Below are 24,571 nucleotides of genomic sequence, written 5' to 3'. Positions count from 1 at the left end.
GTGCTGTTCAGTTAGTGTAAGCAAACGAAATGACAGCCACAAGCTTTTATCAGAAGAAAAATTAGAGTTCTAGCCACAAGGAAGGAAAAGGAAACCACAAGAAGAAGGGAAAACGTAATATTCTCGATGAGTGATCAGGAAAATATTTGAGTAACTGAATGGAAGACAATTATAATCTAATCCAGACACAGGCCTGCTTGATAAACTCAATACTCACGTCTAATCCTTTTTTGAGATTTCCTTGAGCAAACCAATACATTAAACAACTATAATCTTAACTAAGCTCTTTAGATGGAAGGCATTTTTTTCAATTAAAAGCACAGTCCAAGACTGAAACAGATTTCTCCCAAAATACACAGCAGAAATGTCAGAAATCATTTTGCAGTATTGACCAACAAAAGCAAAGCCAACATTTTTTAATCATGACACCACAGCAGCATCCTGGTGACGAGCGAGAAGCCCTACAGAAAGCAGAAGTCCCCTCCCCTCTCTGAGGTCTGCTCCCTGCCAGTCAGCAGGGCTGGAGCCAGGCGCTGCAGAAACCTCCTAGTAAACAGCAGGGTTGTGTTCTTAAGTGAATCCAAATACATCCTCCTGATTATCACCAAGGAAAAGGCACGGGAGGAAAACTAAAACTTCATTAGCGATACCCAAGTTTTAACCTGAAAAATCTTTAAACTGCTTAATTGTGGCAAATCTCAGAAAACACAGACAGAGCTCTATCTTATGGCTCAGCATCCAACTGGTGTAACTATAGGGGCAGATCGTCAGCCAGTGTTAATTCTTTTGCTTTTACAGAAATTCCAGTAATTTACATTGGCTTAGAAGCTTTGCCATAAATCTTTCCCTGTATTTCAAAGTTGCTGTTGAAGAAAAAGGAAAATATTAATTTCTTAATGGTAACAATTTCTAATAATAATTTCTTAACAGAGGAGAAAGCACAACTGCTCTAGGGGAGCTCACCAGTTTGGCTGTGCTGTCGAGTGACCTGACTTGCCAATCTGCAGGTAAACTATAACAGGTGTCGGTTTTTTTTAAATACTAAATGTTTTTATCTCCTGACCCATTTCTATTTTATAACAGTCAAAGCAGCGCTTGCAGCAAGAGCTTGGAATGTGAAGGAGTGTACCAGTGGCAAAAAGAAAAAAAACCCAAGGTCACAAGTAGATTTATCTGATAGCAGTTATTTTTAGCAAAACTTCTAAGGCTGATTTTCCTAAACAGGAGGTCAGATGTTTGCTGTACTAAAATGAAGCTCCCGAAATAGTGAAGTCAGCACGAGGAAAGTGTTCCTTCTATCCGTTACATGAAAGTCATTGCTGCTGTCTGCATACACTGCGACTCAAAAGTTAGAGAGGAGGAGGAGGGAGGGTATCTGTGCGGTGTCGTACGGGGAAGGGGGGAGTCTTCAGTACAGGTACGCTCTATAGAAGGAAGTTGCTAAGACTTCAGTTTGGATGTAGCTGGCCCTGGCAATGTGCTATATGAGCCAGTGCAGTTATTCCTGGGCACTCGGGAATAAAGACTAAAACTAGCCTCAGTGAAAGTGCAGGTCTGCTGCTTTAATTGCACCCACGTAAGAGCTTTTGCCAACACAGGTGTATCGGTTGGAGATCACGCCAGCGGCTCTGCCAGTAGACATCTGTAGCATGAGCTTGGCCGGAGGAAGAGCTTCCCTGCCACTGGGGTTTTTTACTGGTTACTCTTCTGCTGTATCTAACATGGGAGAGGGTGACATTGCAGAAAACTCAAGTGGCAAACTGCGGGGAGATGTGGAGCAGCAGCCTCGCTGTCAGAGTTTTGCAGAGGGATGAGTGGCCGGGGGATGGAAACCGGGGGATGGAAAGACCATCCCATCGTGGCTGTTGCGACTGCCTGTGGCATGCAGTTTCACCCCTATTATCTTGGGAGTAACAATTCATGTTACTTTGCGTCTACCCTACGGGCAAGGGACTGCTGACCCCAGCTTGAACAAAACAGCTGTGCACAAGGCGTGCGCTAAACTTGCATCTGAGCCTGATAAGAGTGTTTTGTGTTTATATGAGAAAACTCATTATTTGTATGTGAGGGAAATTTCTCTCATTTTTATTTTAGTTTAAATGGTGATTTTTGGAGAATCTTTGAGAAAATAGCCCTCTGTGGTTCTTTGCTTGATCTGGAAGCGATCAAAAGAAAATATTAGACTATAATATTTTTAAATATTTAGATGAAGACTTAATCTAAAAAAAATCCTAAGCGAATGCCAAGATCCTACTAGCAGGTGTTACTCTTTCAGGGCTCTGTTAATTAATTTCTGTCTGAATGACTCATACTGGATGTAAGGGCGGTGGGAAGGGCTTCTGAGGTAAGTTGAAGAAGGTAGCCTGAAAACAAGCAATTGTTTCAGATGGCAGGCATTTCTGATTAAGAAAAAGAAATAAGTTGCATTTTGAGACTGTGAAGGAGCTATATGAAGATAAATGCAGTGATGATACGCCCCTTTACTTTCATTTTGAGGTAAACTCACCAAGATCAGCCTTACTCTCCAAACTTGGGTTAAAGTTGTCATGTTCCTCTCTCTTATAAAGCAAATGTTTTCTTTCCCTTTCCCTATTTTTTCCTCTGGATGGGTGACAAACATTGATTACCTTAAGGTAAAAAGCCACACACATTAAGCTTTTTAAGCAGTGAAGACAAAGCCTACATTGTTTTTTGTGTGTGTGTTACCATCTTAATCCAGAGGGAATATGCTGGGCACCAACCCAGAGTACACAAATGCTTCCAGCAACTTTTTCTTGTACATGTGAGGTTGCAGGTTATGTAAAATTCCAACCTGGTCAAAGAAATATTTCCAATACTTGATGACTTAACTATTTTCACCATTTTTCATGCTCAAAAATTATCAACACTTTGTATTACCACCGGTGTTTTTAAGGAAGCAATCTAAACCCACCCCATAAGTCTCCGATCTAGTCAAAACCCAATTATAGCTTTAATTACAGCCTGCAAATGAAATTATGCTGCCTGAGTTGAAGGATAACTTTAAAGCAGAAATGACTGAGTGGTTCCCCCTTTCTTAATGAGTTGCTCATGAGTTCTCCCTTTAATCTTTTAGAGGTGGCTGTAGTTTGACATCTCAGAGCAGAATAAAAACGGCAGAAACATTTCTGTCAGTTATTGGCTAGGAAGTAATCTTTTGGGTTCTGCATGATTTGACACAGCCTTCAGGGGCACAAGTCAATACACCTTTCTGGAGGAGGAAGGAAAGGCTGAACAAATTGTAATACACCGAAAGCTGTCCTTTCTATGTTGAAAATTACTACCAAGTAGTCAAATCCTTTGGGAAAGTTGGGGTCTCAGACCCTTTGGGAAATAACTGGGTCCTGAAGACTTTTTACAAGCTAGCCCTAATTTACCGAATAATAGTTTGTTATGGTTGAAACGCAGTTTATTGTCGGTTTCAGTTGTATTTTGCAGCTGAAAAAATAAATTCGTTCTATCTGCCTGTCCTGTTGAGTATGTTTTTCTTTCTCTTAAATTAAGAACACTGAAACTAGTTTTCTGGAACAGATGAATCAGATTTACATTATCTGATGCTTTTCAATTTACACATAGAGCAAGATGCTGTTAATACATTCAGAACACCTATCATCTCTCCAGTCAATTATCTTTGCTACCTGTTTTTTTACTTGCGTCAAAACCTCAGAAGCAGAAAACCTCAGAAATGTTGTATATGTATACCAAATTTTTAAAAATACATTTCTTGTATAAAATGTTTCATTATAAAAATTACCTCTTTGGCCTTTTAGTAGCCATTTATAGCAGCTAAGCCCCAAAGCAGTTTAAATCCTCAAAGCAGTCTTTAGCTGATACTGTATAGACACATTTTTACACTGCAGCTGGTAAGTAAAAGCATGGTTGTAAGGTAAGGCATTAAATATAAAAGGTTACTGCTAATTAACAAGTAATATATGATATAGATAGTTCTATATGTTTAAGGAAATTATACACTATTATTGCATTATTTGAGTAAGTAAGAGTACATAATTATCAATCTAGTTACAGGAAAGACTGATTTAATTTTAATAGAAGCTGGATTTGACTTTAAATGATGTAATGAAAAAGGATTCAATGAAAACGCATAGAACTAATGTATTGAATATGGGGAATTTTTTGTTTCACTTCAATAATAATTACAAATGATATTTTTCAGGATATATAAGTGAGTAGGTGGCTACATGCTTAGTGAAATTCAGGACTTCCATGGTAATAGTTGATTCTTCAGGGGCATTCACCTTTAAACTACATGTTGAAGAAAGAGTGTGAGGTTTGCAATTTGTAGTTGATCTGTGACGGGCAGACCCGTGTATCTGCGACCCACACGTTGCCAGTTCCGGTGCCCCAGTCACAGCTGCCTTGGGCTTTCCATTGTGCAGATAATTTGCAACTCTAAGCAGAAACATGAACTTCTTTGCCATGGTTCACTGGCAATTTTATCATTATATTTATACAGCAAGCAGGCTGATGACTCAAACTCCCGCAGAAAGTGGCAGGGTACAGATCTGTAGGGTCTTTAAAGAGACAGCTTTGGCAAATTATAGCAGAGATTTTTCTCTTGTACTAGCTAACTGAAATAACAATAAGGCATGAAGAAAAACTTATGCACCCATATGGGCAAAGCATGGTAAGATTTCATATAGCACACAAGATTTAAAAAAATGCATTATCCTCATGCATGACACAAGCTTGGTTATCAAATCTCCAAAGTAAAATAAACTCTGTCTCCATAGAACATTTACATTTGCACTAATTCTCTGAAATGCAACTCTCTTGAGCTGCAACATCACTCAATCTCCTGTTCTTGCCTGCAGTAATTTTTAATCCTATGACAAACCTCACCATTCAGAGATGTACTGGGTTTGCATGGCAAGGTTTTGGTAGTGGGGGGTGGCTTCCGTGAGAAGCTGCTAGAAGCTTCCCCTATGTCTGACAGAGCCAATGCCAGCCGGCTCCAAGACGGACCCGCCGCTGGCCAAGGCTGAGCCCATCAGCAACGGTGGTAGCGCCTCTGGGATAACGTGTTTAAGAAGAGGGGGAAAAGTTGCTGCACAACAGCAAACAGCAGCAGAGAGAGGAGTGAGACTATGTGAGAGAAACAACTCTGCAGACACCAGGTCAGTGGAGAAGGAGGGGAGGAGGTGCTCCAGGCACCGGAGCAGAGATTGCCCTGCAGCCCCTGGTGAAGACCATGGTGAGGCAGGCTGTCCCCCTGCAGCCCATGGAGGTTAACGGTGGAGCAGATATCCACCTGCAGCCCATGGAGGACCCCACGCTGGAGGTTGTGGGAACCCACCCAAAGGAGGCTGTGACCCCGTGGAGAGCCTGTGCTGGAGCAGGCTCCTGGCAGGACCTGTGGACCTGTGGAGAGAGGAGCCCACGGTGGAGCAGGTTTGCTGGCAGGGACCCCATGGGGGACCCACGCTGGAGCAATCTGTTCCTGAAGGACTGCACCGCGTGGAAGGGACCCACGCTGGAGCAATTTGTGAAGAACTGCAGCCCGTGGGAAGGACTCACGTTGGAGAAGTTCATGGAGGACTGTCTCCCATGGGAGGGACCCCACACTGGAGCAGGGGAAGAGTGTGAGGAGTCCTCCCCCTGAGGAGGAAGGAGCGGCAGAGACAACGTGTGATGAACTGACCACAACCTGCATTCCCCGTCCCCCTGCGCTGCTGCGGGGGAGAGGAGGTAGAGAAAATCAGGAGTGAAGTTGAGCCTGGGAAGAAGGGAGGGGTGGGGGGAAGGTGTTTTAAGATTTGGTGTTATTTCTCATTACCCTACTCTGATTTGGTTGGTAATAAATTAAATTAATTTCCCCAAGTTGAGTCTGTTTTGCCCCTGATGGTAATTGGTGAGTGATCTCTCCCCATCCTTATCTCGACCCATGAGCCTTTCGTATTTTCTCTCCCCTGTCCAGCTGAGGAGGGAAGTGATAGAGCGGCTTTGGTGGGCACCTGGTGTCCAGCCAGGGACAGCCCACCACAAGAGGTTATGAGACACATTCAGGAGATTAGGTTAATAATTATGAAATTTTAAAAAAGTTTTTTTGGGTTCTCCTTTTTAGGATTTAGGGCCCTCTTTTTTAATCTTTTCTTTGCAACAAGAAACAAAACAAACTTACCAAAATTCCCCCATGAACTCTAAAACTCCACAGTTACTCATCATAGAATTTTTTGAAGTGGGACTTTTATAAAAATACCAACCATGATCAGAATCAAAGGAAAAGCATTGACTTGAAATATGCATATCATTTTTGGGATCAAAGAATTGTTAATCAAATGGCAACCTAAAATGGTAGCACTGGCTCGTTGTTATAGTGAATTTTTCTACAAAAACTTGCTTAGTAAATAAAATGTTATTTATATTTGATATTCTTTGTAAATCAGAGAGATCTTCTGCAGTTATTGTTGGAATACTTACATGATGGAGGACATATCATTATTTACATGGGTATCTGGAAATTTGATCAAAAGGCCACAGAGTGGTGGTCATCTGCTGCTTGAAGGAACAACTTTTTATTCCTTGGTGTTATGCATGAAATAGGCAACAGATGCTGAACAGAGGGGTTAGTAAACTAAATGCTTGCTGTGTTCTTCAAACAGCTAAGCACCTCATTCATTTAATAATTTGTTTATTCCTTTAGATATGGTGTATCAATAAAGTTCAGTAAGGCAAAATGACAGACTGAAGATAGATAGATAGAGGGTCTTCACCACCACTTCATAATCAACTGATAGGTACTGCAGTTGCAAAGTTATTGCAGTATTATTGCTACAACTATTGCTACAAACCATCCAAAATAACATATGATTCCTCCGGGGATAAACATTAGTGGAAATCAGAAGATGAGCCATAATTGTACCTTTGACACAGCCTTGATGTAAGAAGGTAGAAAGCCTGAGCTGGTTTATCAATTAGGTGAATTTTTGGAGAACAAGACATTGCTTGTGATTGCCTTGTTTTCCAGATAAGGAGAATATTTTAGGCTCCAGATATGTCCATAATGATGCAGTTTCAAAAGCAATACATACATTTAAAAAAAAAAAGAGAGAGAAGCACAGTCATAGGCGTTCTTGGCTTCATTACATTCCTGTGTTTGTTCATCTCCATTTCAACTGTAAAGGGGTAAGTGAGTTGATTGAGGAAGGATAACAAGCCAGATCAGAGAAACATATTTGGAAGTCTAAAAAACCCAAGTAACTTGGCAAATGTTTGTTTCCTAAGGTAACTCACCACTGAAAGCAGACACAGCAAAATACTGTGGGGAAGTCCTGAATCAAAATTCAGGAACTAATCTACAATCTGTTAAATGTTGCATCCTGTTTCTAACATAGGATAAAGTAATATTTGCAGGCACAAACAGAAAACTGGTGTAGCAGACAACTATTAAAAGCATAAATGTCAACGTAATTAATAGCCATTAGCATTAACTGCTGCATGATATGAATATTTTTTAATGTATTTCAGATACATGTAATCTCAAAAATAGATCTACAGTATGACAAAGTTACGATGAATACTACATGTTCATTAGGAGAAAAAAAAAGCAATCTTCCTTACCTGCTATTGCTTCAAGACTAGGGATTGCAATAGTGCTGTAAGTGCTAATACATTTACAGGACCATGTGCGAACTAAGGTTTCCTCTGCATTTTCCAGGCCTGGCAATCTGTCCATGAAGAAAGAGCCCCACTGTTCAGATACAAAGTAAGGAGCTTTGGGCTGATCTCCCTGAAAGAAAAAGAAATAAATATGTAATCTTAAAAAAAAAAGAGAAAACTTCTTTCTCTATCCAACCACAAGCATTGGCTTAAGGAACTCTAGTGTTTCTCTGATTTTCTGGGAAAACTGTATTATGTCTCAGAAGCAATGTGACTTTAAAATATTATAAAGAAAAACAATAACAATCTTCCTCCCGTAAGTCCCCAAGCTCCTGTTTATGCAATTTATGAATTCCCTAGGACATAAAAAGTTGGCTTTAAATATTTTTCCCTTAAAAAAAATCTTCTCTTTTCCCCATTTTTCTGTTTTTGATAGAGTGAATAGCCTTCTGTCTTTCTCTGCTGGAGAAGCGGGGTAGCTGTGGCACAGACCATAACCCAGCCTGGAACTCCTCCCGGGAGAAAGGAGTCTCTCGGTGCTGGATGGAGTAATGCAAAGGATGCATCATGCCACCTGTGTCATGTTATCTGTTTCTGAGCTGAGGAATGAGCGAGAACCGAGCCACAGGATCCATGGAGAACCATTCAGTTGCCTAGCAAGTTGTGAAAAATTCATTTTTTTTTCCACGTATATTTTCAGACGATAACATGTAGACTCATTATGTTTTAAAGAAAGCATTAAAGCAGCATTGGGAAAACTGATTTTTTTAGCAGTTCATCTTGAAACCTGCTATGTATTGCCATAAGCAGCCAGAAGAAGCTCCAGGAGGCCTCTACAGAAAGATGAAAAAATGGAAAACAAAACTGTGAACTACATTATAGAAAATCTGTTAAAGTCATTTGTGTGCAAAGTATCTTTTCAGACCAGCAAAGCATAGAATAACAGATATCCTAGCGTGTGCCTCCAGATTCATGAACTTTTGTACTTTACTTTTCATTTAACCTCTTTCTTAATATTTTTGAGAATCTGCTGGAATAATTTGTGTTTACGACAGAGGTCCATGGCTTTTGATCACAAGAAAGCTGTTGATCCAGCCAAACAGACCACACCAGTAAACACAGAGCCATTCTTTTTGTGATTCTGCGTAACAGTTTTTTCTCTGAGCATAGCTGGGGGTGGAGAGGAAGTATTGATTTGGACAAATATAGATATTGGTTTCTGTCTTCTGATGTAAATAGGTTGGAAAAAAACCCTGTATCTTTTGTTTCAAAACAAGCAGTTAACTTAAGAACTGGGCTCTTTTCTGTTGTTTTTTGCCTCACACACAGGGACAGCATCTTACATCTTTTTTTGTCAAATCTCATCTTTCCATGCAAATCCCAGGACTTTACAACAGTTAGATGCTACGCTGAATTAAAATCCGTTTGCCAGCTGGATGACCCATGCAGAAAACTCTTAAGGCCGTTACAGCTGTTCAGGTGATTAATCAAAACAACAACCCCAGTACTGGCCCACGTAAGCATCTGCACAAAAGACAGGTCCTTGTTTATTGACGAGAAAAAATCTGAGGCTTTTGCTTTTCGACATGTATGGTTGGTTCAAATAGCTAATTAAAATTGCAGTCTGAGGAAATGAATTGATTTTTTCAGAAGTCTGATTCTCAGAGTGGGATTTCTTCCTTATAAAGGAGGAGGGAGTTACATTTTGGATTTACCAAGCCCTTAGTAAAACCAAACCCAGTTAGATATGAGACTCGTCATCAAGTGACCTGATAGAGAACTCCCATCATTTTGCTACTGGCTTATCTCCACATGACAGGGGCAGTTTGGTAGGCAAAATCTCGATCTCAAATCTGAAAAGAGCTGTCAAAACTTTGCCCACATCCTTAGGAAGCATCAGACATCGCTCCCCTGCCGTCCCTAACTGATGCCTAGAAGATGTCCGTATCTCATCTGCAGCATACACAGCCTGCAATGAAGGACAGACCATGTACCATGAATCTATACATCTGTGAAATGAGGCAGAAGTCCCCTGTTCACATTGCTACTCCTCACACGCCTGGAGGCACACGTTCAGCAGCCGGGCCCAGGAGCTCTGGAAGGTGCACCAGCCACTCCTGTAGTCCCCAGGCATGGGGCTTGCTCTCGCAGCAGGACAGTAGATCCTGGGAAGTGCTGAGCAATCCCTCTTTCTTATGCAAAACCCCCAAGCATGTGGTTTTGCTCTCAGGCACATTGGTCAGACAGTAGCAGGTCAGATGTTGATTGTGTCTGTTGAGGGTACAAAACCTCGAAGACTACATCTAGACTTCAGAGAAATAACGATGGTACCAGCATTCCCCAAGTCGCAGGGCTTTACACTAAGTTAAACCACCTGGAATACTTACTATCACCTTTGCTTTATTAACTGCAGACAAATAGGGCCTGTTAACAGAGCAGACAGAATCTGTTAATAGGACCCTTGGGTAACACTGATTTGTCAGCTTACAAATGACCTTTCTAAAATACAAATAGGCAGGGAGCTGAGCTCTGAAGTTTTTCTACATTTGGTAAAGAGATGAAAGAAAGAAGGATGTAAAGGAGACAGGAGTGAAAAATCAAGCTGTCAGTATTTTTTAAAGGCATTGTTTAGATGGAGATTTGCCATCTCTGCCATCGTCTTTGTACCAAGCGGAGAGCACTAGAATTACTTTACTGCATCCAATATGACGGATGGCACTGATGGCTGTGTGCTTTCCGCCAAGGTAGTAACACCACCACTGGCTCTCAGTGCCAGAAAAAATCACTGCTCAAAATACGGTTTTGCCGGTATAACGGCAAGTATTCGAGGTGTTTCCGCCAGCACAGCTGTGCTGGTCACAACAACCAGATGTCCCTGAATAACACACCCGTGCTGGGTGTGCAAATGGGCAAGCCTGCCACTGGTCTAACTTGGGGCACAGAACCTGCCCCCCACAAGTCATGTGCAAATATAAAAGATTTCACCCATGATCATTGTACCTAAACTACAACATGGATCAGTATAAGCAGACTTTAAAATAAAATGCATTTCACTTCAGGATATAGCTTTAAGGATATTGCTTTAACTTGCCAGGCTTCACAACAACCCATCAGGTTGTTCCTGAAAGTACTGTTAGATTTGTGTTAAAGATAAACGGGAATAAAGAGACAAACAGAGCCAAAACGCACAGAGTAATTAGCCTTGTCTATGGTGATGGCAAGGGAGTTCTGGAAATTCGGGGGGTTAAGGGCCCTGAGCCTCCCAACCAACCAGCCACTAGGCAATACTGTAAAAATTAGTTTTTACTTCTAACTGCAAAAATATCATCTATATCTGCCAATAAATTCTTCGATTTCTGCTCCATTCATTCCTATAGCCCAAGGTTTTTATACACTGACTAGCTCCTCTGTAATCGTTTCCCTCGAAATCCTGGGACAAGTTCCAGCTTTTCTTCGAGTTTTCATTGATGGAATTGATCACACATTTAAAGAACAGAAGGCAAAAACAAAGCCTCCAGCCAAGCAAACAAACCCCCAAATCTGGGGGGAATCTTGTTTCAACACAATGCTTGGTATTTTTTTTCCCCCTGCATGCTGCAATTCACTTAGGAGCCGAGTAATTGCATGAATAGTTTTTAGTTTGCTATTCTCTTGCTTCTTTGGTTATGACTCATACACTTGAAAGAACTGCAGTTGTTACCATAATTTCACAGTTATGTGTATCTGGCTTATATCATGCATTTAATTGAAGGGAAAAGACAAAAACTGCTAATGAAAATGGAAATTACTAGCCTCCCAGTTTGTGTGTGAGGAGGTTGTTTTCTTCCCCTCTCTCCGTTAGTGATGAAATACCAGTCAAACAACTGAAAACAGGTTTTTGTAATTTCTTTCTGAAAGATGCAATTGCAAATTAGAAGTAATACTTTATTTTTTTTAATAATATTTTCTAAAGATTGATAGAAAGGAGGATTGCATCTTGTATTAAATTTTCAGTCCCTCTCTGCACACACAGCATGGCAAGGAAAATTTGCAAGAGTATTGTATTATTTTTATTGCCAATGAATGCTAAGGCTGATGAACAAGACTAAACCTAATCTGTTAGTGCCTAATTTTCCAAAACCACCTGACTTTGTAAAATGCTTTGAATTGGCTTTTCTCTCCTCTTAACCAAAGGGTTAATGGGAGAAGTTGATTAGGGGAATGAAAATAAAACTTTCATGGGCTTGAAAAAGGAGTCCCTTTGAACCAGTCCTGTTAAGTTAGTGGTGTCCAGTCAACTGCAGAGATATGGATGTGACCTGTTGTTCAGACTCCAGTGAGCAGCGTGGTAATGAAATAACACCACTGACCTGCCTCGGCCCCCCTGGTTCAGGTTCCTTTAATCAACGCAATTCATTTCTCCCTTGCTTGCTTGCTGTCACTGGTAGCGGATGTAAACTGAACAGGGGTTGTGTGTGGCAGGGGTGGTGTCTCCCCGAGATACTGCAATCTCTTATCAGGAATACTACAGCGTTAGTGAGATGTCAAGCACCCCTCTGAAAGTCTCAATTTCCTGCTTGATAACTGCAGCGATAGAGAAGATGGATCTTGTGAGCAGCTGACCAGAGGTATTGCAACAAGATAAAACCAAATCATCATCAAGGGCTTAGAAACACATCACTCGGTAACTCTTTCTTTGTACTTCCAGGAAAAGAAACATTTTCTGGCTGTCTGTTTAAAAATGTGTGCTTCAAAAGTATATATCAAACATGCTTAAGAAACCATGGTTGAATAAAAAATCCCAAACCTTACAGAGATGTAAGTTCTATACAGCAATGCAGCAGAGTCTCCAGTCAGATAATAAACAAATTTATGGAGGAGACTGAGTTATTTTCATAGCATTAATTAATCAAATCAAATCACATTAACCTATGTAGCACTACTACTCACTCTTCCTTTTTTTCTTCCCTTTCTTTCTGAGAAACACATTTTTCTTGACAGGAGACTTGAGTTTGTTTGTCTTAATTTTTGTTTTTCTACAACCCAGGAAAAAGCCTAAACATTAATGATTACATTTCCTTATTTCAGTGACTGAAATGTCCTTGTCTTGACCTTATTTTAGAAATCAGGATAGTGGGGAAAATATTAGATACATCTATTAAAAAATAGAGAAATAGATGCCACATCTATATTATTTTAGTCCCATTGAAGATATCCTTTTCTCCATAAAAAACAGGGGCTTTTAAAATGCTTCTTAGTCAGATTAAAACCATCTCTAGTATAAAAGCATCCCACAAAAATTTTCCTATCAGTAAGTTAGCTTTTTAATCACAGAGAGTAATTATTTAAAAAGAAAAAAAAAGTTAAGTGCTTTCAAAGCAAAGTGCAAAAAGCATATATATCTCTCTGCAATTAGAAGAAAATGACCTATTTATTTAGGAACATAAGAAAAGAAGAAACACTCCAAACGGAGAGTGAAGCTGCACTGTAGTTCCTACACAGGACACGCTGGTGGTACAACGCTGCCGCCTCGGCCACCCGCGCACCATTCCCATCTACTTTGTTCTTCGGCAGCGGAGAGAAGGATAAACCATAGTAACCTTCCACCTTCTGTGGGGGAATTCAAGTGTGACAGTTGTGCTAAGGCCCTGATTCCCGGCTGCGATCAACTGGAAAATCACATTATTTATCTGAGATAACTATCGGTAGTCTGCATTGGACCAGACTTCGAAACAGTCCCTCTTATCTGAGTGCAGCTGTCACCAAAAGAAACAACCTACGAGGGAAGCAGCAAATTAAAAGTTCTTCATATATAAGGAAAGCGCAAGCAAACTGTATTTCACAGAGAGAGAAAGAGAGCTTTAAAACAACTTAACAAAAATTCCTCCGTGTTTACTGTTGGCCACGAAATGCAGGGAAACATCATGAACTTGACAGAGTTCAGGTCCTGGACTTGTGATAAGCGGCCATGAAATTTCTCCTTGTAGGACGCAGGGCAGGCTCTTGTTACTGGAAAGACGACTATGTTTTTTGGTTAAGAGACTGCACACACAGCTCTTTTTCTGAGGTCTGCGATTTAGCTCCGGGTAGAGGCTCTGTGTCACCCAAGCAATGCCAAGCTGGGACAGGATGGCACCTCCCGGTGCGGCAAGGAGGGCACATCTGCGAGGGATGCTGACGTTGCTAGCAGCCTGGTAAGATAAGCAGGCTCGTTCTCAGCACAGGTGGCACGAGGTTTTTTTGTAACTTATTTTCTTCTGTTCCAGGAAACATCTGCAAGGAACCCTTACCTCATATTTTCCTTTCTTCTCCAAGGGCTCAGATTCAGTCTCCGCAGGCACCGTAACTTTGTCCCCTAGAAGCTCCTCTAAGATGAAGACGGTTTCCCAGTTGCTATAGTGACGAGCTGGGAAAATATCTGAGTGCATGCTGTCACCAAAATAAACAACCTATGAGGGAAGCAGCAAATTAAAAGTTCTTTGTATATGAAGAAAACACAAGCAAACTGTATTTCAACAGAGAGAGAAAAAGAGCTTTAAAACAACCTAATAAAAATTCCTCCGTGTTTACAGTTGGCTATGACACACAGAGATCTTATTAATGTCACAGTTTGGGGTTTTATCTTCAACTAGCTCCGTAAGGAAAAGGCTGGCCCTGCACACCCTCCTCGCTCTCAGCCTCCAGGGGCAGTGGATGGGGATGCCCGGCTGGGACCGGCACAGGGGACACCGCTGGGATTTCTGACTGACAGAAATAGCCTGCCAGGAAGCAGTGGAAAAGACTACCAAGAAAATACACTAAACAACGGGAATGAATTTTGGACAACTTTGGAAACAAGGGAGAGCACGGAGCATCTCTCGGTGACTCAGAGCTCTTCTGTGCCCAGGGGGTAGTTTACCCACTAGGGAAAATGCAGTCCGACCATTTTCACCCATCCAGACCTGTAATTAAAATAACACAATCCTAGTTTTCACTGATGCCACCTTTTAATCTATTTATTTGATCTGTTTCCTCCGGGGGATTGTTTATTTCCTGATTACAATCTGATTCTCCCCAAAGCTGCCGAAATGCATGACTACACACAGAGAATAAAACATCTAGAAAGTTTACATACTCTACTGATAAGACGACCAATATGCTGCTTCCAGTTCTGGACTGCAGTCTGTTATACAACAGCAAGCATAACCAGAACAAAAATTTGTGACCGATCACATCAATAACTTTAATGAAAGCTTGTCTGGTGAATTTTAGACTGAAACAGGATATTTTCAGAAAGATTTACTCTCACTTATAACATACCTTGGGATCCAACTTGCCAGTCATCTTCTTCAGTAGGTCATAAAGCTGGATAGCATTACCTTGGGAATACCAGCCGGGCTTGTCCAGTGATAGCAGAGCCTCCTGCTCCTCGTCATTCTCTGAAATCACCAAGCAAAATCGCTCGCTGTTAGTGAGAGCAGCCCATGCTCCTGTACTCGTGAGACATGTGAGAAGCTGCCTGTGCACAGCTTGGAGATCATGGTCTATTTTGACAATAAACCAGCTCCAGTGTCTGGCTCAAGTCCTGGCAGTGACTGTGGGTTCAGTCAAGGTGTTTGGTATCTGGGGGTAGGCAGACATTTGTGAGAAAAGAAGCAGCCGAGCCTCGTCTGCAAGGGCTACAGAAGAGCTGAGGCGTCAAAGAGCTGCTTTGCCTCCCAAACACTGCAGCAATGAAGGCAGGAAAGCACACTGACCAGACTGATGGAGGAGCTGCTACAGATCTAAGGTGAAACCATGAGATAAGACAGATTGTCAGAGACAGCAGCATGTGCCTTTCCCCACAGACAAATTACCTACTGCTTTTAAACACTGACATAAATACAACAAAACAGACTGAGGTGGCTCTTATGGGCATTCGCCAGCCTTAGATCAGCACAAACAACGAGCAGCTCCAGTTATCATCCAGTTTTGAAGAAACGACAAGGGGACAATATTGCTGCTGGTGGTGTAATCCACATTGGCATATATCCACGCTGGCAGCTCTCAGTGAATCGGAAAAATCAGTGGAAGCTGAAACTCCCCAGTCATCACCCAGCTGTGCCATAGGCTTCGTTTCTGGCTGGTCCCAAAGCAGCTGGATCTGTCCTGGTGTCCATGTAACCTTATTGCTCATTCAGATCCATGCGCTATTGCCAGATGAACTCCTTTTAGCTTCTTGCTGGAGCCAAAATACTAGCCTTAGTGAACTGATAAACCAGAATTTCATGAGAAATATTAATATTAATGTCCTCTGTCTACAGAAGTGGTTAAAAAAAAAGAGCAGTTTTGTTATTCAGTCTCAATCAAACATAGCTTATTTTTTATGCTAGAGACAGAGGGTTAGAAGCCAATACAGTACTTTGATCTGACTTAGGTATAACATCAGGACTACAGTTTTTCTCCTGCTTTATAGAATTTTTCAAAGTACTTAAAATGTGTTAGGAAGAAGACTACGACAGAGCGAACTTCATTTGGTTAGAGACTGCTCTAAGCTGGAATGCAAATTTTGGAGAACAGTGAAATGACAAGACAGCTTTATGTTTAAGAGCACTGAAGATGTACATGGTGCAGTACATTGGTCCTTGAAAGAAATAAAAAAAGAAGCAAGAAGAGGGAAATAGGTATGTGGAGAGAGGCAGGACATCATTCTTTAGTATTATGAATCTAAGAATTTGAATAACACAGGATTTATTCTCAGACAAAACAATTCTATATTAAGGGTGGTTTATAAACTAGGAAAAAACAAGGAAATTCAAAGTTGACACTAACAATTCACGTAGAACTTGTGTGGGAATCTCTTTTCCTTTGTTCTTCTTCAGAAACCTAACGATAATAATAAGTATGATAGCATCCATAAAAGAATTCATTTCCTGACTTTTAAAATACTTTTGACGAAACAACTTTTGATCAAACAGAAGTTGTCAAACTTTAGTAAATTTCTTTTATTTTCCCTGTATTTTTAGACATATTTGTAAGGCTGGCTGAACAAGTAGACACAATCTTCAAACGATATGGAGATAGAAAAAGAAACTTATGAAAACAACTCTTTTGAGCTGCTATCAAAAGTTTCTTGAAATTTGTGAAGGTTTGTATAGCTATCATTGTCTCTCCATTCAGTCACTTGGGAAAATACTAGAGAAAAATGAAGCTATTCTGAGATGGATTTTTTGAATAACAACATTACATTTGCGAATAGGAGCCCTATGTATTACAGCAGCACCAGAAGGCTCCAGCAAAGAGCAAGACCCTGCTTTGTTACCTCTATGGAAAGGCATGAGGGGCAGTCCTGACTGAAAAAATTCATTCTAATTACAAGGTAGAAGATCTCTCACTCTGTGAGATCTATTACTGTCACCCCTAGCAATGGGATTCATCTCAGTTAACTTGATGCATCCGGAATTTAAACTTCTAATTTACAGTTACAATCTGAACTCGTTGGCCAGGATCCCTCGGTAAGCAATAGAGAGTGCAAGAAGCACTTTCTAGAGGTGCCAGCTCTGGAGAAGGAAAGGATTTAATTAAGTTAGGAACTTTGCTTTTAGGCAGTGAAATGAAGGGAAATTCTGAAGCCTAGTTTCCTCCTCTACGCTTGGAGGCAGCAAACAGCATTGAGATGTCTAATTCATTATGGGAACACCTTGATTTTGGAAGGAGCTTCAGAAATCTGAGGAATTAGGAAAGATCCTTTATAATATTGAGTTGTAGGGTTATAGGGATAATGACTCTGAACTGGCAAACCTTGCCTCGAACCATCTCATATGGCTGCTTGTGCTCACACATCTAAGGGTGACTGTGTCAATTTTATTTCTGAAATCTGAAGTGGGAGGAAATTAATGGTGTTTCAGTTGCAGTAAGTCATTAACGAGAATGGTTCTAATCCACTTACACTTTCCCTGTGGCAAAATATAGTCAAGAAAACTATTCTTCAGCACTGGTTCTTAAGGCCTCTTGTAGTAGTTCTGCCATGTAAAAATTGATATGCAACAACTTAAAAACCATTAATGACACCATTGGCTCTGGCCTTGTATTGTATCCTTCAGATAGCAGCTACATGACGGTGCTGAAAAAATCTGCAAATTTCCTGCAAAAATGCTGCATAAATGTGATTATGGTAGTTCCTAATATATTTTAGATATTCCAAGCCTAACATTGGCTACACTCAGACAAGAGGAAAACTGCTGCTGACCTTCCTTCCACTTTGCTGTTATTGATTCGTAAAAGTTCATTCAAAGGTCAGAAATGCTATAAATATTCCTTCAGCAGGAAGCAACACATATATAGGCGTGGATGCTAACGCTTCAGGTCTTACAAGCTGGGAGGAAAAGGAGACATCCTGACAATTTCAAACAGACTGGATAACCAAAAAGAATTTCTCAGATGATTTAGATAGAGTGACTTGCTTCCTTCTGAAGTCTAATATTTCACTGCAACCTGGCTGTAGACTGAAAACATGCCACGACAAGAAATGTGAAGGTCACAAGCAAGTAAAATTAAAATAATTAAACCCAGAAAATCATTCTATTAAAACACTCACCCAAACCTCAGCAGTGATTCAGAGCAGTTTTCCTGAGGGGAAGTTACTGTTCCTTTTTAAAAACAACAACAAAAGCTTGACTCATGCTGGGGCAATATTAATATTGCCGGAATGGCAATTTGCATATTGCTGTGTCTAACAGCTTGGGAAATGTTTTCTCATTCAGAGATATACTCCCATCACCATTAGCAGATATGTTTTTTCAGATAAACCAATTCACTAACAAGACTCAATATCCTTTTTCTTGTGAGAATTTTCTTGCCGGCCTTTAAATGTGCGGTGCAGGTTTATAACATGGGCTGAGGAACATCTGGTTTCACTCTGAATGAATATGCAAAAAGTAATCAGTGAAGCTTATTCCCATTTAAATGACAACCGATGGTAATTTACTTTGGCACAGAGTCGCTCTTGGGAAAGACTCTGCACACGCTTGCTTACTGCCGCCTGCTTTGCTATCCATTTATGGGTTATACCTGCCGAGATGGAAACCTAAACACATGCAGTGCTGAGGTTGTGTCCACACTGCATGTTCAGCCCAGAGCTCTATCCCTAACCTGGCTGGCATTTACACTGTTACACCCCAGCCCTTGCTTGGGTGGGGCTCTTGTTTGGGAAGCCCGAGGTTAAGAGAGAAGCTAAAAGGTGAGGGCGAATTTACGCTTTGACAGTTATTCACCTATACTCAGCCATACCTACACCGAGGCTAATCTTCATCAGCTCACCACCCCTGAGGCCACCACCCTGCGCTGCTCCTCCGGTTGGGTGCCCTACGGCAAGTGCTGGTTTCGTGGACCCACCAGTGACTCGCCTGAGAGCCGGAGGACACCTCGCACCTACTTGACAGGGCAGAGACAGGGGTAAGAAAGCAACTCCAAGTGCCTGAAGGCCATGCTGGCTGAAGATGTGCTAGGTTTAACTGCAGTGTGTGTAGAGCTCCCCAGCAGCCCCTTCTGCCTTCCTATCTTTCTCCTGACAGCCTTTTACTCGTTTCCATACAGAACGAGTTAGACTGGCTATTAGAGTTACTGATATTTTTTGTTCCTTTGAACTGCGCAATAGAATAAAAACTTGCGGTGACTCTGTCGCTGCTCGTGCGTGTACCTGCTCCTGCCTCCTCCTACCCACGGGCAGCTCGTGCGGGCTCTCGCCGCAGGCAGGCGCTTAGCACAGACCCGAAGCCCTGGTTACTGCCTCAGGGGGGTACTGTAAAACAAGTACGTTTTATGATCCACAGCTATCATACTGATATGCCTCTCTGCAATTTAAAATAATGTCATTTCACGCCCTGAGGACATTAATATAAAAGCCGGGTTATGCTCCAGCCCAGCTTGCGAGCACAGTCTGATTCTAGATGACATTTTGAGCTCACTTAAGAAACACAAACTCTCTTTTCCAGAAGGGGACTCGGGGCAGGAAAGCACGTCGTTTTACAGTCAAGACAAAGGGATCTGCATAAGTAAAATCCTTCTGGTGGCTTCTTCCAGCTGTAAAGGTAATGAGACAGGATGACATAAGCTGTAGAGCTCCCCGGAAGGCATGCTCTCCATGAAGAAAGCAAGTACTTACAAGCTTGCTGGGGGTAAAACTTCATACCCTGTGGGCACCCTTCTGTAGGGCAGCACCCCAAATTCCTATGTATAGATCAACCATCTTTGCTGGGTGGTTTCCGTGATTCATGCAGATATTGCTGTGTGTTTTACCATCCCTGAATTATTTCTGTGCCCTGGAAGCAGCTGTGAAATCCATTGCCCGACACGTGCACCAGCGTTTGCCAGTCTCCTGTTTGACTGGACGACTGCAGGGGAGTGATAAGGAACAAATTATTCCCTTAGTATGATGCCCTGAAATAAAAGGTTAAGGCTTCCCAAAGTGACTAGTGATTTTGGCCGTCTCCATTTTTGGCTGTCCAATCTGATTTTTTTCAGAAAAAGTCTGAAGATCAGCTCCCCTTTCTGCCCTTGCATCATTCTGCCTTCTTTGGGGTGGCTTATGGTTGGTGAGACAAAGGCTGAACTAAGCAAAGTAAAAATTCAGTTTTGAAAACGGGAACATGATTTTTAATTTCACATAGGCAGTGATACATCTTTCTTACCCTTACCAATCCCAACATACATGTGCTCATTCATATGGAGGACTAAATAACTACTACTACTGAAAGCTGGCAATACTCTGAAAGAACACCATAGACAAATCTGAGAGAAAAGTACAGATACCACCTCGTGAAAAAAATAAACTATTTAATAATAATTCATACGTGCTACTTATCCAGTTACTAACAATTCCTTTTCTCACGATGGACTTCTGTTCTTTCGCTCATTTATAAGGTCTGATAAAACCAAATACAAGATAGTGTATTTTCAAATTGCCCTGGGCATGTAAGAACCACAGACCCCCTAGAGAAGAAAAATAAATAAATAAAAAAGAAGTTTTACGTTTTTAATTTTACTAAAACCTTTTTAGTTTTTATTAAATTCTGCCTTACTGCTTAATTGTGCCAAGCAACAGGCTATGTAGAGACGAGCTGAAGTTTTACTTGTTTGTAAGAAAATCAGTATTTCCTTTACAGAAGTCAGCAAGTAAGTTTCTTTAGGAAGTTTTGATTACTGTGTTACAGGAACTGAAAATAACAGCTCACAACAGATTCAGTAGTTTGTTTCCAAATCTGTCAAAGCACTAACTTTATACCTTCCCAGGAACAGTCTGGCTAATGAACAAAGTGTTTCCATTTAAAACATTGATATGATGAAATACAAGCAAGGCCTTTTTTTCCTTGGAAAAGGAAAAACACGTTTTGGGAAATCTACAAGTTCATTTTTAAATGTAGTTCATGCACAGATTTGGTGAAACTTTTTCCGTAATTTTATTTAATTGAATTTATAACTCAGAGAACTTCTATTTTGGAAGGGTAAGAGGGACATAAATACAAAATTTCATTTCATCCTTGCACATATATTGTAAGGGTTTTTTTTTTAATTGGGATCCTGGAGAGGTACAAAATGGCAAGAAAAGAAAAAAAATCCCTCCCCAGAACAGTTTTATTCTGGACCTCATTATAAAGTTCTGGAGCTTCTTACAAAACTAAATGAGGAACTCCCAGTATCCACAAATGTCCCCAAATAACCCTATCAATAGTAGTATCATAGTCATCCTAGAGATCCCTGTATAATTATGGAGAGAGACAGGCTTTTCCAGAAAGCATTTGCAATTCAAGTAAGTTAGGAGAGGTATAGTAATTGAGGAAAAAAACTGACATAATCATTTCAGGAATATGCAGTTCAGTTCAAGCAACTGTCTGTCTGTATTACTAGGGTGTGCTTCACTGCTGAAGAGTGGGTGGAAGCAGAAGATGGAGGGAAGCACAGACGATGAGATGAGGGCTACCAGTCAGTTCTGACCTAACCTGTCACTTCAGAAAAATGTCTCAAGTTTCATAATTAAAATAAAATTGAGATACGCAAAGCATCTTCTTTGCACTGTGCAGACTGTAATCTTCCAGTTTATCCTAAGCCTCTAAGTTTCTCTAGTAATACCTACTGAAATAAGGCATATTGCAACTTGCTCTTGCACCATATTCTTCCCCACTGAAAATTGACACTGCGGTCTAGTGGAGAAAAACTTCCTGGCATCATTTACTTTGGCCTCAGACATGAAAAAAAAGAACAAAAAAAAGAAAAAAGTTCTTTAATCCTCAGATACAGAAAGACTAAGAATTTTTTTCCCCTACATCTTCACACTTCAGATATAAAACGTATATGTAAACTAGAATAGACAATCTGATTCTGCACAAATGTATCTCCATAAAGCAATATATGGATCCTGCTGTAAGGGGCCTTTGTTTTTTATTTCTTCAGTTCCCTGAAATATGTTATTTCAAAGGGCATAATAATTGCGAAGTAGACATGAGCATGCATAGTTATTGCACATACTCATTTGCCTGGAATACACAATAGACACAATTTTCATTAACTTTTATATGAAAACTATTTATACAGCCAAGTTGAGTTATGATTTATAAGAAAGCTTCATTCTTTTTTCCTAACTTATTACACTACCTCAAATCCCTACTTTAATTTTATTGATTACTTCTGAAGTTCCAGCTCTCCAAATATTGGCTGCCTCTGAAGGGGGCAGTTTTACATCAACCTTTAAAGACTAACTTAAGATTCAAGATTCCACAGGTAAAAAATGAAATTTGGGAATTAAAAAAAAAAAAAAAAAATCCACCCAGCCTTCTGTCTGTTAATAACTGTACAAGCATTCTGTGGCAGCAAATAGCAGTTATTAAAACCTGCTGAGACTGTCCCTCTGACTCAGTAATTAAAAAAGAAGAACCCTACCCCAACCCACAACAGTTTCCTTAGCAGAGTGCTGCTGCCGAGCCCGGCAAGCTCAGCAAGCGCCGGCGAGAGCGTTCCTGGAGAGTGCAGGGGCCCGGCCACTGGAGCCCGGGCATCTCCCCGCTGCTGTGTGGAGGTTAAAAACTCAAGCATGTTATTTTCCTGTCTGAAAAGGGGAAATTTCTCAAAAAGAAAAAGAAAACATGAAAATAGATTATTCTCTCAGTGCTTCACAGGTACCCTGCTATTTAGCAGTTGTGAAGTACGCTCATTCCCAATATTTCTAAACAAAACTGGATGCCTTAGAATAATCAATTTTTTCTGGAAACAAAAGCTAACATCTGAGACTACTGAGAGAGGGGTTCTGACTCCTGTTGACCCAAGACTTCTTTTTATCACACGGTAGAAGAGAAGCATTACATCACACACTTAAAAATCATACCAATAGTAAAACCATTTGAATATGGCTGTCAGGGAAGAGACTATGTTGGCATTGCTTCATATATGTACTAAATTGTGAGTATTTTTATAGGTTATTAATAATAATACCCTTCAAGTAAAAATAAAAGAAAAAAACTTTAATTATAATCAGAGTATGATGGCATGATATTAAATAGTTAAGGACCATTTTCTATTAGAAAATATAGAAACTGCCACTAACAGTTTAAAATCTTAGATATGAAACATACCAGAAAAGAATAAAATATCGAAACAATCACAGTGGGTGGTCTTGTTCAGTAGCAAACAGACTTTTTTTCCCTGATACATTTTCTGCCTTATATTTTGTTTCCCTTTGCTTAAGAAAATGTTCAAGAAGCACCAATAAGACAGTTCGGGACCTAACACTGATTTCAGCTTCAGAGAATTTCCCCTTGGAGACATATCTCTGTTCCTGTATCATCAATGAATCCCAATGAGGATTTTGCAATTTTAGATGCTTTCAGTATATTCGCTACTGCATTTTATATTATTACTATCCCTTCTAGAAAAAAAAGGCCAACCCTTAAAAAAATTGGAGTTGTGCAGTGCACCCTTGCCACGAGCCATATGCACAATAGGGTCCATCACAGAAAGCCTTTAACAGAAAGTGCTAAAGAAAGAAAATTGTTTGGAGTTGTGCTGGTGAGCAATTTGGTGGCACTACAAGTTACGGCTAAACAGGAGAAAGAGGAGAACATAAACTAGGAAACCTCCCCAGACCATGGGTGGACTGCGGGCTGGAGTGTGGGCCAGCTGGGGAGCAGGATGGCCAAGCCGCAGGCGGCTCCTCGAGCCCGTGCCTTGCGGAGAGGTGTGGGGGAGCCATGCCTGAGGATGTCTTTGGGAAGGGTGCTCGTCCTTGGGGGCGCAGCGGGGAAAAAGCATCCTAATGCAGCTAGTGTTTGGGGGATCGGGGTCAGCTGCACAGGGGGAGGACGCTGCATCCCTGGTTTGGTCTGGATTAGTCTGGCTTTTGGGATAGGGAGTCACCAGTTCTGCCACCTCACCTCGGGTGCTTCGCATATAATAGAAGTGTTAAAGCTCCCATATATCGGAAGCCCTATGAGTGTAAATATATTAAGGTTCATGAAGTATTTCGGTACACTGGCAACAATAGCTGTTTAAGTGGCTTAGGAGGGCAAAGTGAGATGAAGATGAGAGACATAGAACTGGATTTATGTAGACTGGATAAAAGAACAAATAACTGCGCTGTGATGTTGCTCAGGCCATGAATGCAGAGATAAGAGACAGCAGGAAAACCTCTCCTGGGGGCCAGAGAAACTAAGAAATATTTTCACCTTCTTTCCATTGCTCTGTGCCTCTTCTGCCCCTTTGCAGCTCCTGTCTATGCAGGGTGTGCCCACTGAGCTCCCTATCGAGACGTACGACCTGTGGCGGAGGGGGAGCAGAAGGGAAGGACAAGGCGTGTGCGTGTGACAGAAGACAGAGTTCAGTCTTGAGGTCTGGGGACAATTTCATACCCCTGTGGACCACAGTCATGGATGAATTCAAAGGAAGGACAAAGAACGTGACAGGGTTAGAACAACTGGCAGAGACTTCAGATGCTTTTTAAGGTCTGCTATGG

At 41.0% G+C, this 24,571-nt stretch overlaps 1 protein-coding gene across 2 annotated transcripts in view; it reads right to left on the bottom strand.

The window, feature by feature from the left end:
• The window catches only part of NT5DC1 (5'-nucleotidase domain containing 1), a 153,296-nt gene that overhangs the window by 3,768 nt on the left and 124,957 nt on the right, over nucleotides 1–24,571 (bottom strand). For both annotated transcript variants that reach the window (XM_075145703.1, XM_075145704.1), the window contains 3 exons: nucleotides 14,914–15,032; nucleotides 13,905–14,063; nucleotides 7,597–7,765 (listed from right to left, as the gene is read on the bottom strand). In XM_075145703.1, the coding sequence (XP_075001804.1) occupies nucleotides 7,597–7,765; nucleotides 13,905–14,063; nucleotides 14,914–15,032 (447 nt within the window). The remainder of the gene's footprint in view (nucleotides 1–7,596; nucleotides 7,766–13,904; nucleotides 14,064–14,913; nucleotides 15,033–24,571) is intronic.

This window comes from Calonectris borealis, chromosome 3 (assembly GCF_964195595.1).
Source record: "Calonectris borealis chromosome 3, bCalBor7.hap1.2, whole genome shotgun sequence".
NCBI lineage: Eukaryota > Metazoa > Chordata > Aves > Procellariiformes > Procellariidae > Calonectris > Calonectris borealis.
Note: the sequence above shows the minus strand (reverse complement) of the source record. Positions and strands in the feature narration are given on the sequence as shown.